This window comes from Argiope bruennichi, chromosome 2 (genome assembly GCF_947563725.1).
Source record: "Argiope bruennichi chromosome 2, qqArgBrue1.1, whole genome shotgun sequence".
NCBI classification, from domain to species: domain Eukaryota; kingdom Metazoa; phylum Arthropoda; class Arachnida; order Araneae; family Araneidae; genus Argiope; species Argiope bruennichi.
In genome coordinates this window covers 21,786,877-21,800,740 of record NC_079152.1, presented here as the reverse complement: position 1 = coordinate 21,800,740, position 13,864 = coordinate 21,786,877, and the positions used below count along the sequence as shown (strand labels likewise).

Genomic DNA, 13,864 nt, shown 5'->3' with positions numbered 1-13,864 from the left:
GTTTTATTATTTCTTCACTTCAAAATATAATTTTAAAATTCTCTATGAAATACATGCCTATTTGATTCTAATACGAATTATTTTGATAAGTGGTAATTATTTGAAGACTAATTTTTATAAGGAAGTAGCTATATGTAATGTAATAAGAACTAATTTGTCGAATGTAGCGGAGATATTATGAATGAAAAAAATCAGATCGATTTTATTTGAAAAGAAAAGAATTGTCAAGAAAATTTTCTTTTAATTTGCTTTACTTTTAGTCTTTTCATTTGAATTGAACTGAACGAATCAGATATTGATTCGTAGACGCCGGTTTTTTAAGTTTATTTTGTTTTAGTAGATAACGACGATCAAGCAAGATATTGGTAGATTATTGGAGGAAAAAACAGGTGTTAATTTAATTGCAAGTTATCTATTCTCGATGAGGAGAAACATACAAAGCTCTAACAATGCCTTTAGTTAATCAAGTGAATAAATTTGCATTTTTATGCTTAGTTGTTACTTTACCATCTTTTATTTTGTCTGAAGAAGCTTGTTATTCGTATGCTGGTGGACATGTTTATCCCCATGAAACGTCAAAATCGACAACTGGACAAAATTTAGTAACTAGTAAGGCCCAGAGTAAGTTAATCAGATCAGACACGTTTATCATCATTATCATTTTAGATTTATTTTCTTCTGGAGTCTTAACAAGAAAAAAATTATTAAGTATTAGATTTAATTTTTCCTAATCTAATTTCATTTTCTTATACCTCTTGCTGATCACAACTTCGATTAATAAATCATGATTGTTTTGTATGATGCAAACAAAATAATAAGTTAAGATCATATGTATATTAGAGAAATCAAACTTGCAGATTTTTTGTTACAATTGATTGTTTTGTTATCTTAATCTATCTTATTTTATGGAAATCTAATGAGGAATTTAAAAAAAAAATTATTTTCAACATTTCAACCAAATGATAGGTACAGTCTGTAAGCATATCATCAGAATAGAATTTACTTGACTAATTTTGAATTGTCCTGCAAAAAAAGAGGGATGTAAAGCATTGTTAAATGATTTCTTATTTACCAAATAAAAAGGCTTGCACAATTTATTGATTCTATAGACATCAAAAATAGTTTTTTAAGAAACCATAAGGTTTCTGTATTACGTAGATAAAAATATTTAAGAACTAATTAGGGTGTTGCATCCTGAATTAAAAACTAAAATTGTACCTATTTTATAAAACTAAAAATATTTTTTTTAAAAATCTACATTAGCTTTGGGGAAAAAAAAAAACATCTCCAAAGTCAATATAAAAAAAGATTATCAAAAAGTCATTCATTTTATGAAAATGAATCTTGGAAATTAATATTGTGAAGAATTGGATTGTAGTTTGCTTTACAGGATCAAAATGGTCTCTGCAGTAATGAAAAAATATTAATTTTTGGAGGGCCTTTTGATTCTGTTATCTTTGACTAGCTGTTTTCAGTGATTAGCTATTCATTCTCTTTAAATTTTAATAAGCTACATCTTATTACAACAAATGAAAGTTCCATTTTAAATTTACACAATAAACATAGAAAATACTGATTGATTAGCTGCCTGTGAAAGAAATTAATCAGAAATAAAACTAGTTTTTGAGTTGGGAACTGTGCTAAGGTTTTATTTTGTGATTTCTTCCAAAAGTGGAGTTAGATATCGGCAGGAAATTGGTATTAATTTATTGAATTGTCATGAGTTTTCAAATGAACTAAAAATACTTATGTATTAACTGCATAATATAGATGAATGTCTGGTTTACTTAGATACATTGGTGAACTTTTGATTTAATGCAGCTTGGTTCATTGAAACAAACATCTCTACAAGTCAGACACATTTGTCAGATTCTGCGACATTTTTGGCAATTTATTATGCGAATTCGCAAATTGTACAGCAAAGTACAATTGTATGACAAAGGATACCGACGTGCTCTGATTGGTTTAAGCCTTGGCATCTTTTTGGCAATGTTTTGCACTCATAATAGTGTAGTTTTCTCTTATTTGGCTCAAACTTTGTACCTTTCATTAGTTTTATGGAAGATACGAGTGAATATCAACACCATCTAATTTTTATTAATATAATTGTTTTCTTTAAATATTACTAGTAATACTACTAATACTAATTATTAATAATAATAATAAATATTACTAATAATACTAGTAATACAAGTAACTAATGTTGTTTATGAACAGAAGTACAAAAACTAAATGAAAGTAATGACTCAACATATGATGCAGCAATTAAATAATTCTTTTTTTTCTATGATTTTCGTGCATTTATTAGATAATTTATGCAGTCATTGAAACTTGTTGCTGAATGTTTGTTACTTTCCCATCAAATACGTATGGGGAGATGATTACTTAATGCCCAAAACGTATAAATATGTAAGCTGTAACGGAATATGTGATTTCGTAGCTATTTTTTTAGTTATATCAAAATAATATTAAGAAGAAACACACAAAAAAAATATTTTTAATAAATTGTAATTTTTATATTTCTTGAATTTAGGTTTCAGGATTTGATCTTTTCTGCTGCATATGTGTTCCAGATTAATATTATATGTAAACCATAAAAAATTCAAAAATTTTATTTATTTTATTAAAATATATTTCGGTATGGCATCTTTTTGGCAAAACATTGCCAAAAAGATGCCAAGGCTTAAACCAATCAGAGCACGTCAGTATCCTTTGTCATAGACTTAGTCTGTACAATTTGCGAACTCGCATTAATTACTGAAATGCTATAAATACAAAATTAGTGCAAAAGGGCCAGAGAACTTAATTACATTTTTTACCCACCTATAGAGATAGAAAGTATTTTTGAGTTTTTTTGAAAAGTGTGAAGTCAGTTGTTGATGGCATACCTGGGGATCATGAGATTTTTTTGTGGAATATATTTTGACAAAATTAAACCAATGATTAGAGAAGAAGAAGTACATTTTCCTTTTCCTAATTATTTTAAGTGTGTAGGTAATTTTAATACATATACTTTAAGTCATTTAATTCATTTAAGTGCATTTGAAATATTTCTGTTTAAGTGCTAAAATATAAATGTAAAATATTTTTAGAAAAATTAATTTTTATTATCAGAATAGAAAAGAACTCTCCTAAACATTAGTTAAATTCTATCTATGAAATCTATCATCTGTTAAATCATAGGTTTCCTGCAAAGAAAATGTGTTGAGTCTTTCTAGATTTATATTCCATTTTGATGCAATTCAGGGGCTATTTCCAAATTATTGCCATTATTTTAAAATCATAGTGAGATAATAAAGATAACACTAACCAATTTCCTCGTCCCTCTATTTTCATAGCATGCCAATATGTATAAAAGGCAGATGGACAAGGTTTTAAATCTGTATTTCCCTGGTTTTCACACTGCTACGCTTTTCTGTCTAGGCCAAGTGAAAAAAAAAAAAAAAAAAAAAAAAAGCCTATAATCAATTTGGAAATCTAAAATAGAGTTCCTGTTGACTAGCTATAAGAAAATATAATGTTAATTCCACTATGTTGCCACTTTCTGTCATTTCAACCGCTCATTCCATAAAAATTGGAAATTATAGTAGATGCAATAAAAGAAAGTTAGTGAGAACATTCCAAAAAGATATTACCAGCTTAGGATTAAAAACAGTCAGAAATTAAATATTTAGTTTTTTTATTTCCAACTTCTAAGAAATTGCATATATTATAAAATTAACTATTGCAAAAGTCATTTAATATGATAAGTGATGATTTGAACTATCATTCTATCTTTAATAGTAAGAGAAATATGAGAGAATCTAAATTTTAATTCACTTTTAGCTCGATGGTTATCTGCAGCCTCAGTTGTGACTTCACATCATAAGACATATTGCTGAATAGTCCAAATCCAATCATAATTGTTCTTATTGTGTTCACATAATACCTGAGATAAAACATTATACTTATGTATAAAATTTTGTCTTGATTTCAAAGAACCATGATTGGAATAACCGTGCAAAAATTCTCATGTTATGAGAACTATTATGACTGTAACCTTTTTTAAACCATCTAGGTAGAAAAGCTTGTTAAACAACCTTCAAAATAATAAAACCAAAAATATTAAAAGACTTTATCGTGTCTTTGGAAACATATTAATCAGTATGATTTTTTTTTTTTTTTTGAAATTTTAAATGTGCATGTTTATTCTTTTTATTCAAGATTTCTGATTATTATCTATATTCTTAAAGGTTAAAGTAAAGCTTGAATGAAATCTTAAGCTAAAATATTGCAACTTTTTTTATAATTTTTTTTTTATAGATTTATTTGTGGCAAGTGATCAATGTATTAATAGAATTTTTTAAAATCATATAAACAATTATGCATTTATGCAAATTGAATTGATATTAATCCTATATAGTTTTATATAGAATTTACTTTTAAAAGTTAAAAAGTTATTTCTTTTTATTTAGTTTCAAAACCAGCTCCTGATTGGGAGGGCACAGCAGTCGTCAATGGAGAATTCAAGGAGTTGAAATTAAAAGACTTCAGAGGAAAATATCTTGTTTTCTTTTTCTATCCTCTGGATTTGTGAGTTGATAATAGTTTTTAACTATTTTTAATTTTCAAAAGCAGTATTTTTCAAAATGTAAAAATTTACTTTTTTATTTATGTAATAAGCATTTTTAATCTTATTTTTTTCTGTCTTATTTAGTTTCTAACTTTAACTTTATATTCTATAAAGTCTAGTATTTAAATTGATGGAATAAATTCCATATTAAAATCCCATTTAGTTTATAATATAACTTACAAAGAAAAAAAAAAGAACCATAATAAGAAAGAGGGAAATACTAGCGGTTCTAATTTATTCTTATTTTATTGGCATCAATGCCAATGATAGCTTGCATATGAATTCAAGGACATAGCTTGGTCCATTTTAAATAATTTATCACAGATCGTAATTTAATTCAGGTGTTTTCTCTCCCTCCCCTTTCTCATCATTTCTTCATCTCTTGAATTTTCAGGACCTTTGTGATCTTGTGATGTAGTCTCATCTTCTAGATCAGAGAATTGCATTTTCCAGGCTTGATTAGAGAATTCATCATATTGATAAGTTTTTTAGATTTACCTACAGGGGTTGCTTAATAGAAATTTAGAGTTGGGTTCTGACTTAGATCATTTGGTGCTATTTGCCCTGGTTTAAGATGATGTTCATTATAAAATAGCAAGGAGGCAACTTCAATTTTGGGTTATTTATCTATGTGAACTGAAATATTTTAATCATATTAATTTTTGTGTTGAAATCTATAGAGAATGCAAAAGCAAAGAAATAAGTAAAAAAACAAATTGTTAAAAAGTGAATCTGCAAAAATTTTTCAAAACATTCATTGATAATTGTTACAATGTGTGTGTGTACACATGCACACACTGTAATAATTATCACATTGTAACACTAATCACTTGTTCATGAATCACAGGGACGCAAAATTTTGACTACTGTTCTGTAAAGCAACACTTTTAAACTTGAAGGAAGGTGATTATTATTGTGTTAAGAATGGAACACAAAAATGACATCTTAAAAATCTGGATGGGTCATTTGGCACAGGCAAAGCTGAAAGCTGAAGATAAAAAGGAATGAAATGAGAACTGGTTATTGGAGTACGGATAGGGACAAAAAACATTGATGAGCCGCACAGAACATCAAATTGCTCTCCTCCAGGGGATTTGATTTTAATTCTTTAATAATTTGAGTTTTTAAGTACAGAAAACCTTCCTGGCGACTAACTATAATGTGAAAACAAATACATATTTTTTAAGCAGTTTTGTGGTAGAAGAGAGAGATGCTTTAAAATTTTAAACTTTATTCTATTCTGGGAGGCATAGTTTATGTACAAGCAAGAAGTGGCAACGTACATCAATCTACAGCGCAATACAAGGATTAAAGAGGTATAAATATTTCCCCCCAATGATTATATACTATGAGATTCTGATAGGGATTTCTTTACACATGTCGATATAGGTATCTTTTAAAAGAATTTGCTTAGATTGACGGAATTTTATTATTTTACGTGAAGTGTGAGAACCATTGATTTAAGTATTTTTACTAAGCTCCAGTAGCATTAATTAAATAAAAAAAGTGGAACTGAATCAGGAAATAAAAGAATATTTTAGAATTAATTTAATATGGGTTAAGTTAAGATAAAATTTCGGAAATAAAGTAAGTTTAAATTAGATTTAGAGATATAATTTCATTTATGTATATATATGTAATGATATTTTAAACTCTTATTTCAATTCTAATTAATTTACAAAGTTTTATCTTAATTTAGACTATAGTAAGTTCATTTTCTTATTTCTTGATCTAATTCCACTTTCTCTACTTAATTAATTCAAGAGAAGCTTTATAAAATTGCTGAATCAGCTAAACGCCGACACATTCTCATGCTCCACGTGAAGGGCTAGAAAAATGTCCAATAAGCACATTATTTTTTAAAGATCCCTCTGTTTTCCTTACTTGTGATTGACATGCATCAGAAATCCCTATCAGTATCTCATGTTATATAAGATGAGGGATAATTTATTTTGCTCTCTTCCCGTATTCTGCTTTTGTGCCGTACTGCGGCGGATGTGCCTTGTCCGCGCCTTCTTATAAATAAATCATGCCTGCCTTCCGTGAGAGAATAAAACGAACTTAATAATACAAAGTCTGTTCACTTGCTTGTCACACCTGCATTCTGCTTAACATAAAATAATACTTATATATATATTCTTCTTCTCAAATGGCCATTTTTTAAGTCTCATACAAGTACTGTGCACTATGTGATTGAACCAGAGTTCATTCATATATCCCAATTTCAATTCAAAATTAAGAAGTAAGAATGATAGGCAAAACATATTTCAAAAACATATCAAACTCAGCATATTTGTAGTATTTATTATGCTCCCAGCTATGGTAATAGTAGCAGTTTAACAGACATAATGCATGCACAACATGCAAACAAAGATGCATGCATTAGACCATCCTGTTAATCATGATTGATAGTACTTCGTATTATGAGTGTTCATATTGTCATCTGTTCATGTCAATTTATTGACTTTTAAAGCGTAATAATCTGAGGATTATTCTCAAGTGATTTTTATATAATGCTTGAATTTTTGCTTGTGATTTTTATATAATGCAGAATGAACAAATTTAAAATTTATTTTCCTTTCATATGGAAGATATGTATTTTATTATTATTATTAAATTGTTTGTTACAAATACTTGAATGATAAATAATTACATGTTACAAATAATGAATTTTCCATCTTATCCACAGTTATATAAAGAATTTTTTAATTTAGTGGACAAATGTAATATAAAAGTGGATAAGTACTAATAAAGCAAAATTAGTATTGACCTGTGTTGTTCAATATTTGCAGTACTTTCGTTTGTCCAACTGAAATCATTGCCTTCAGTGACAGACTCAAAGAATTCCAAGCCCTAAACACAGAAGTTGTTGCTTGCTCTGTAGATTCTCCATTCACACATTTAGCATGGTAAGATGATTTGTTTTTAATTTGCTTGAAAGTCAAAGTGATATTTTTTAATAGTTTTCAGATTTTTTCCATTTTCATCATAAAATTTTCAACATGAATATATAAACAAAAACAAAACAAAAAACCTTGTTTTTCAGGATGAATACTCCAAGAAAAGTGGGTGGTTTGGGTCCCATCAACATTCCTCTTTTATCTGATCTCTCTCACAAAATCTCCAAGGATTATGGTGTCTTTCTTGAAGATCTAGGACACACTCTCAGGTAACTCCTCCGATTCATTAGCTTCTATGCTTGTTTACCTATAAAATGCAAGTTTTTATTTTTGCTTAGATAGCTTTAAAATCTGAATGTTTTATGAATCATCAACTCAGAAATGAGTAGTGTTACAATGTTCTCAGTTTAAAACTATTTTTTTTCCTCTCTATTGAAATAGATATGAACAAAATTCAGTTTTCAACTCCAGTCATTAGAAGTTGCTAATCCTATCTGAACCTAATTCATGATAAGATTTTAACAGAATCTTAAATAATTTGGATTTGCAAGTTTGCTTTCTGTAAATCTTTTCGTAAGCAATGTGATTAATTTAGGAGTAATGGCATCATTCTGATAATAGTCCCTAAAAAATAAATATTGTAAAGAATTTAATTTGTTAAAGGATCAATATTTCTCTACTTTTTAGAAGGTTTTGCTTATTGTTCATTCTAATTCAGTTATATATTTATCCTACACTAGGTTTCTCGTGATTTCCTTTCATTAATTTACCTTTACTATTGCAGATTTCCTATTTCATTATGATGGAATTAATAATTTTCCTACATTTTCAAATTTTAGCATGATTTCAATATCAGGGAAACATTGCAATGATAAGGTAATTCTTCATTCTGTCACTTGAGCAACTCAGTACTGATTGATTGATTTCAATCATGACTTCTTAAAATTTTCTGTTTGTATCCCTTTTTTTGCTCCTAAGAGGTCATAGATTCTCATCTGTTTAAGGAGGATTCTTTTTGCCTCAAAAACGTTTCAAAATCTAAATAATAGAAATTCCACATAGAAAATTTATAAATCCTAATATTTAATTCTTTTTCAATTATCTTCTTTCCTTTTGTTAGGGGCCTCTTCATTGTGGATGACAAAGGTATTTTGAGACAAATCACTATGAATGATCTCCCAGTTGGCCGATCTGTAGATGAAACGCTGAGGTTAATTCAGGCATTCCAGTATACTGACAAACATGGTGAAGTTTGCCCCGCAAATTGGAAACCTGGAGCAGATACTGTAAGATATTTTATTAAATCTTGTTTGTTTGTTTTATAAAAGTTTTCTTCCATAATTTTTAGTTGGACTTTTTTGCTAATTATTGCATTTGAATTAAATATTGACAAAATTAGTTTTGTTATGTTTTTATGTCAATTAAACATAACGAAACTAATAATTTATCAAATAAAATTATTTATAAATTATTCTAAATTGTTACATTTTAAAATTTTATTTGAAATTTTTGTGGATTATTTTTTTATTCTTTAAAATATCAATAAATTATTTAAATGAAATTTATGAATTCCTCTTGTTCGCATTGAGTGATATAATAAATTTCAATATCTCTATTAATCATAAGAATATACTCCTTTTCATTGATGTATGAAATTACTTTAACTTACTAAAAGTAAATATATTGTTCATCCTTTTAAATCTATTAGAAATTTTATAAGATGTACATTCAGTGTTCTTCAATGTGTTTAAATTCTATTTCTCTTTCTTTCTTTCTTTCTTTCTTTTTTTTTTTTTTTTTTTTTTTTTTTTGAGAAACATGCATCTACCTGTGACTTTACCTGAAATTTAAATCTTGTCCTTTTAATTGCTTCATTTTGTCAGCTATTGAAATAGATTGATAAGCATATCACATGTCTTCCTTTATTGCTGGAAATAATTAAATAATAGAAGCTGAAAAGGTTTTATTCAGATTTATCTGTACTAATAATGAAGAGAAATGTATATAATATATAGAAACTCTATGGAATTGACTATTGCATTAAGAAACAAACAAGATTATCTTTGAAAGATAGGAATTGGAACATGACAACTAAACAATAATAATAATAAGTTTTAAAATTAAGCAATATTTTTACATTTGATAATTTTTGAAAATATTCTAGCAAAAAAATATGTTTTGACCCATTCCATTTTTTTATTAATATTTTACCGAATTACTTGTTGTAAAATTTTTTTTCTTTAATTTCATTAAATTTATAAAAGTATTTTTAGGTATATTTGAAAACAAAATATTGAAGATTCTTTAAATTTTTTTAACATTCTTTAATAATGCCATGATGGATTAGATTTTTTAAATTTTATTTTTGTTGTATACATAATGAGTCCTCAAAGGTATTAAGTAAATTAGGAAATATATGCAGAAAGTTGAATCATTAATATCTTTTTATTTTACCTATCATAAACATTTATATTTATGTGTTGTTGCACGTAAAAAGTACCTCACTATTTTAATCTTTAGCTTTTGGGAATCCAAACTCTGAAAAATTTCTCTAACTGTAGCCTCTTAATGAGAAAACTTAAAAATTCCTTCCCCTTTTGTTAAAAATGACTTTTCGACTTTTTCAACCTATAGTGTTAATGAGTGATCTCTCCCCACCATTGTAAGCAGGTTTCCCTTTTCTGGTTTTGTCTTTCTCTAGATTCTAGATGTGACTTCGTATCTCAGTTTTATTTCTTTCCCACCCCTGCAAAATGGCAATTCACTAATTTTCCAAGAGACATTATCAAATCAAATATTATGATGCTGAATAAACTATATGAAATTTTCTGCTGTATAGTTATTTTGCATATTAAAACTAATTTTATAATTGCTTATTTATAGAGATAGTACAAATAAAAACTTTCAATGGAATTTTTTCAACATAATATTATAATTGTGCCAAATTACGATAAAAATAGCTTTTTTTATTCTGAAAGGTTTACTATTTTTTCTTTGAAATTTTAAATTCATTCTCATTATCATAAGGCTTTAACATACATGCGTTCTCAATATAGATCAGCATTTACTATTAAAGATTAGTATTATTGATATGGAAATTTTGATATTACAAAATCATGGAAATTTGATTCAGTATAATATAATTCATGAATGAATTTGAACTTATTTATTCCATATATTTAAGACTATTTCTTTTGAAAAAGAAAAAAAGTTGCCAAAACGTGGCTCGCAAAACTCATTATCACCAACACTGATTTTAAACTTCTGCTGATGGAAATCTTCTGACCTTAAGGAGTACAGTATAATAGGGAAATGACTTTATGTGGCAATTAGGAAAGTAATATTGCTAGAAAGTTTACTTGGCGGAAGGTAATTGTTACTCGTCACTGGCAGAACATTTATACCAGCTTGGAACCAAAGGTAAAAAAAATTCTGGTACAGCAGTTGTACCACCCATAAGCAAAAGCTTGATGTTGTAATTTGAAATCAGTGGTGACTTGTATATTGCAGTTATGTGGATGCTTTAACTTTTAACTCATTACTGTAGAATGATATATATTTATATCACTTATTTTACTGTATTTACCGTAGAATGATACATATTTATATCACTAATCAATCAGCTTATTTAGCAATTACATAATCAGACAAAATTTTAATTTTATTATGAAAAGCAGTTCTATTTTTCCCCTATTATGTAAAAATGCATTTTAGAATGTTTAATTTTCAATGTATACTTAAAAAAATTATTATAATAAAAATTGTTTCAATTTTTTATCCCTCTCTCTCTAGATCATTCCAAACCCTGAAGATAAGCTCAAATATTTCAGTAAAGTCAACAAATGAAAAAGAAAAGAAAAAGATATTGATGTCTGCATTTTATATATATAAAATGTCTACTGCATTTATGTTTCAGTATGTACTTGTTTTGTCATTAAAGTTTATTACTCTTTTTCTTCTGAAAGTTTGGGCTTAATTGAACATCAAGTATCGTGATATTATATTTGCAATATAATATGAAATCATCTTGAAATCTCATTTGGGTATGGAAAAAAACTAGTGATAGTGTTCTTCCTTTTTGACTTATATAATTTCACAATGAGACATTTTAAAATTTTTTTTATTAAACTTGATAATGCAGTGAAGAGGCACTTGAAGCTCTTCCCTTTAATCAATTGGTAATTTATTACAGATTTACATTTTTAATGACAAGATTACATGCCAGATTTTGTTAATCTAGCTTGTTCTCTTTTGAATGATGTCATTTAAATACTCACAAATAGGCAGAATTTTTGTTAATGAGTTTCATCTTAAATTGGTAGTGATCTACAATTTTAATATAAACATGATAAGCCAAATTTCAGAACTTCTATGTCATGTTCATGGAGAGATTGATATGAGTTTATTTATGTTTTTTAGACAGAAAAGAGCCAGAAATGGCTAGATTCACTCAAGCTTCAAGGTCAAATATTTTGGCAATTACAATACTATATAGAAAAAAAGAAAAAAAAAAAAAAATGAAATGAATAGTAAGTAAATGACAAGGTAAAAATGGATTATCATAATAAATCAAAGAATATAATAATCAATAGATTAATATTTTTGACAGCTTTTATGCTTTTTTTTCTCCCAATTTTGTTGAAAATGCAGGAGCCTATTTCAATGCACTAGTTTACATTATATACTGGTATTGAAGGTTCTGTCAGAAGCCATGTTCCCCCAAGTGTATGTACTTGAAGCAAATTGTCCACCTTCAACAAAATGTGGGCTCAGTGCAGGGCTTGTCTTTTTTTGTTATCGGTAACTTACCTTATAAAAAATAGCAAGAAACGATACATGTATTTTGGCAGCTCAAATGTACAGTGCATCAATAAAAAAATATTTTTTTTTTAATGTTGTATGTTTGTCCTCAATTTTTGTCATAAAAATGTAAAAACAAAGGAAGAAATTGCAATGCCTTTTTTTTCCTGCGAATTTTGCTGCTTAGCTTAAACTAGCTTTTAATTCATTTCATACATAAATCAAATTTTTCATCTAGCTTTAAAATTTTTTCTTATTATTTTTATATTAAAAAATTACAAAAACTTTTAATTTGAAATACATTTGTTTAGAAAATGAATGAAAGTATCATAGCATGATTTCTTAGTGGTGCATATACTACTTGTTATTCATTTGATTACTTTTGGTTATATAATTTTTACACATTTTCAGCTCTGTGCCAGGCAATGTTTCTATTCAGAAAGATTAGATATTTTATAAGATAGAAATATCAAGAATAAATTTTTTTTAAGGACTTGTGTACATTTTGACTCAAAAGAAGAGATGAAATACAATCATGTTTATGAAAAAGCAGTTAAAATTTTTGTTTTCCAACACATGCCTTTGTGATACTGGATTTTCAGCAATGTTGCATTAAAAATAATATCACATGGTTGCAACATGAACCTGGTTTATGTGTGAAATAAATGGAAATAATCTGGGCATATCAAAATTTGTTACCAAGTAACAGATTTATTCATCCTTCGATAATAAATTTTAATATTATTATTTATAATCTCGCACTATTTACTACGATATAGTATATTTATATTTTCTTATGGGAAAATCTTCATTTATAAATATAATTGAATAATAATAATTAAAGTTTAACCCTTTAAAGGGTCATTTTTTTCTAGTCATATTATGTTAAAATATTTTTAGGCTTGAAATTAGAATAAGAAAAAGGATTCATTTAGCTTATTAGATAAATTTAATTTGATTAATTAATTAATTTGGTTAATTAATAATTAAGTGACAAACCAAGGCACATCATTTTGTGCAAGATAGAGAACTGAAGCATCTAAGTTTCTGTCTTTCTAAAAAAATTTGTCAGAACTTATGCCAACCTTCATAATTTCATACAGAGATTGATAAATTTGGTGAGAAGCATACTTCCCACAGCCTAATAAAGGGTTAAAATGATTTAATTTTCCATTAGAAATTCCACACTTAAGATGCATTGATTTTCAATTGGAAAGTGCTATGATGATGCATATTTTTTTCTCTTAAACTTTTAAAATTTTATTACATAAATATAAGAACTTTTTTTTATTAAATTGTGAGAGAGGATGCTGAAATTAAATGGAACTGTACAAGAACCTGGCTTATTCTATTGCCAATTCTTGTTATATTTGCAATCTACTAACCTTTTTATTTCACTTATTAAAATTTGATTATCTAATGGAGTTATAATTAAAAATTCACAGATCACTTTTAAAATAGAGATAAATGAAAACTGATAATTATAATAATCAAGTTAATAGAAATCAGGCAAGATTTTTATTTAAAAACTCCATCTGCCTCATAATTTACA

General features: G+C 27.1%; 1 protein-coding gene across 1 annotated transcript; it reads left to right on the top strand.

Annotated features, from left to right (window-relative positions):
* Positions 1-158: 158 nt before the first annotated feature.
* On the top strand, positions 159-11,467 carry LOC129954998 (peroxiredoxin-4-like). Its single transcript, XM_056068188.1, has 6 exons — positions 159-621; positions 4,455-4,572; positions 7,405-7,521; positions 7,659-7,781; positions 8,633-8,798; positions 11,305-11,467. The coding sequence occupies exons 1-6, from the start codon at positions 450-452 to the stop codon at positions 11,356-11,358; spliced, it is 750 nt and encodes a 249-aa protein (XP_055924163.1). The 5' UTR covers positions 159-449; the 3' UTR covers positions 11,359-11,467.
* The last annotated feature ends 2,397 nt before the right edge of the window (positions 11,468-13,864 follow it).

Coding starts and splice junctions, on each gene's coding strand:
- LOC129954998 (XM_056068188.1), top strand. CDS start 450: ATGCCTTTAGTTAATCAAGTGAATAAATTTGCATTTTTATGCTTAGTT. Junction 4,573..7,404: donor TTTTTCTATCCTCTGGATTT/GTGAGTTGATAA, acceptor CAATATTTGCAG/TACTTTCGTTTGTCCAACTG. Junction 7,782..8,632: donor GATCTAGGACACACTCTCAG/GTAACTCCTCCG, acceptor TCCTTTTGTTAG/GGGCCTCTTCATTGTGGATG.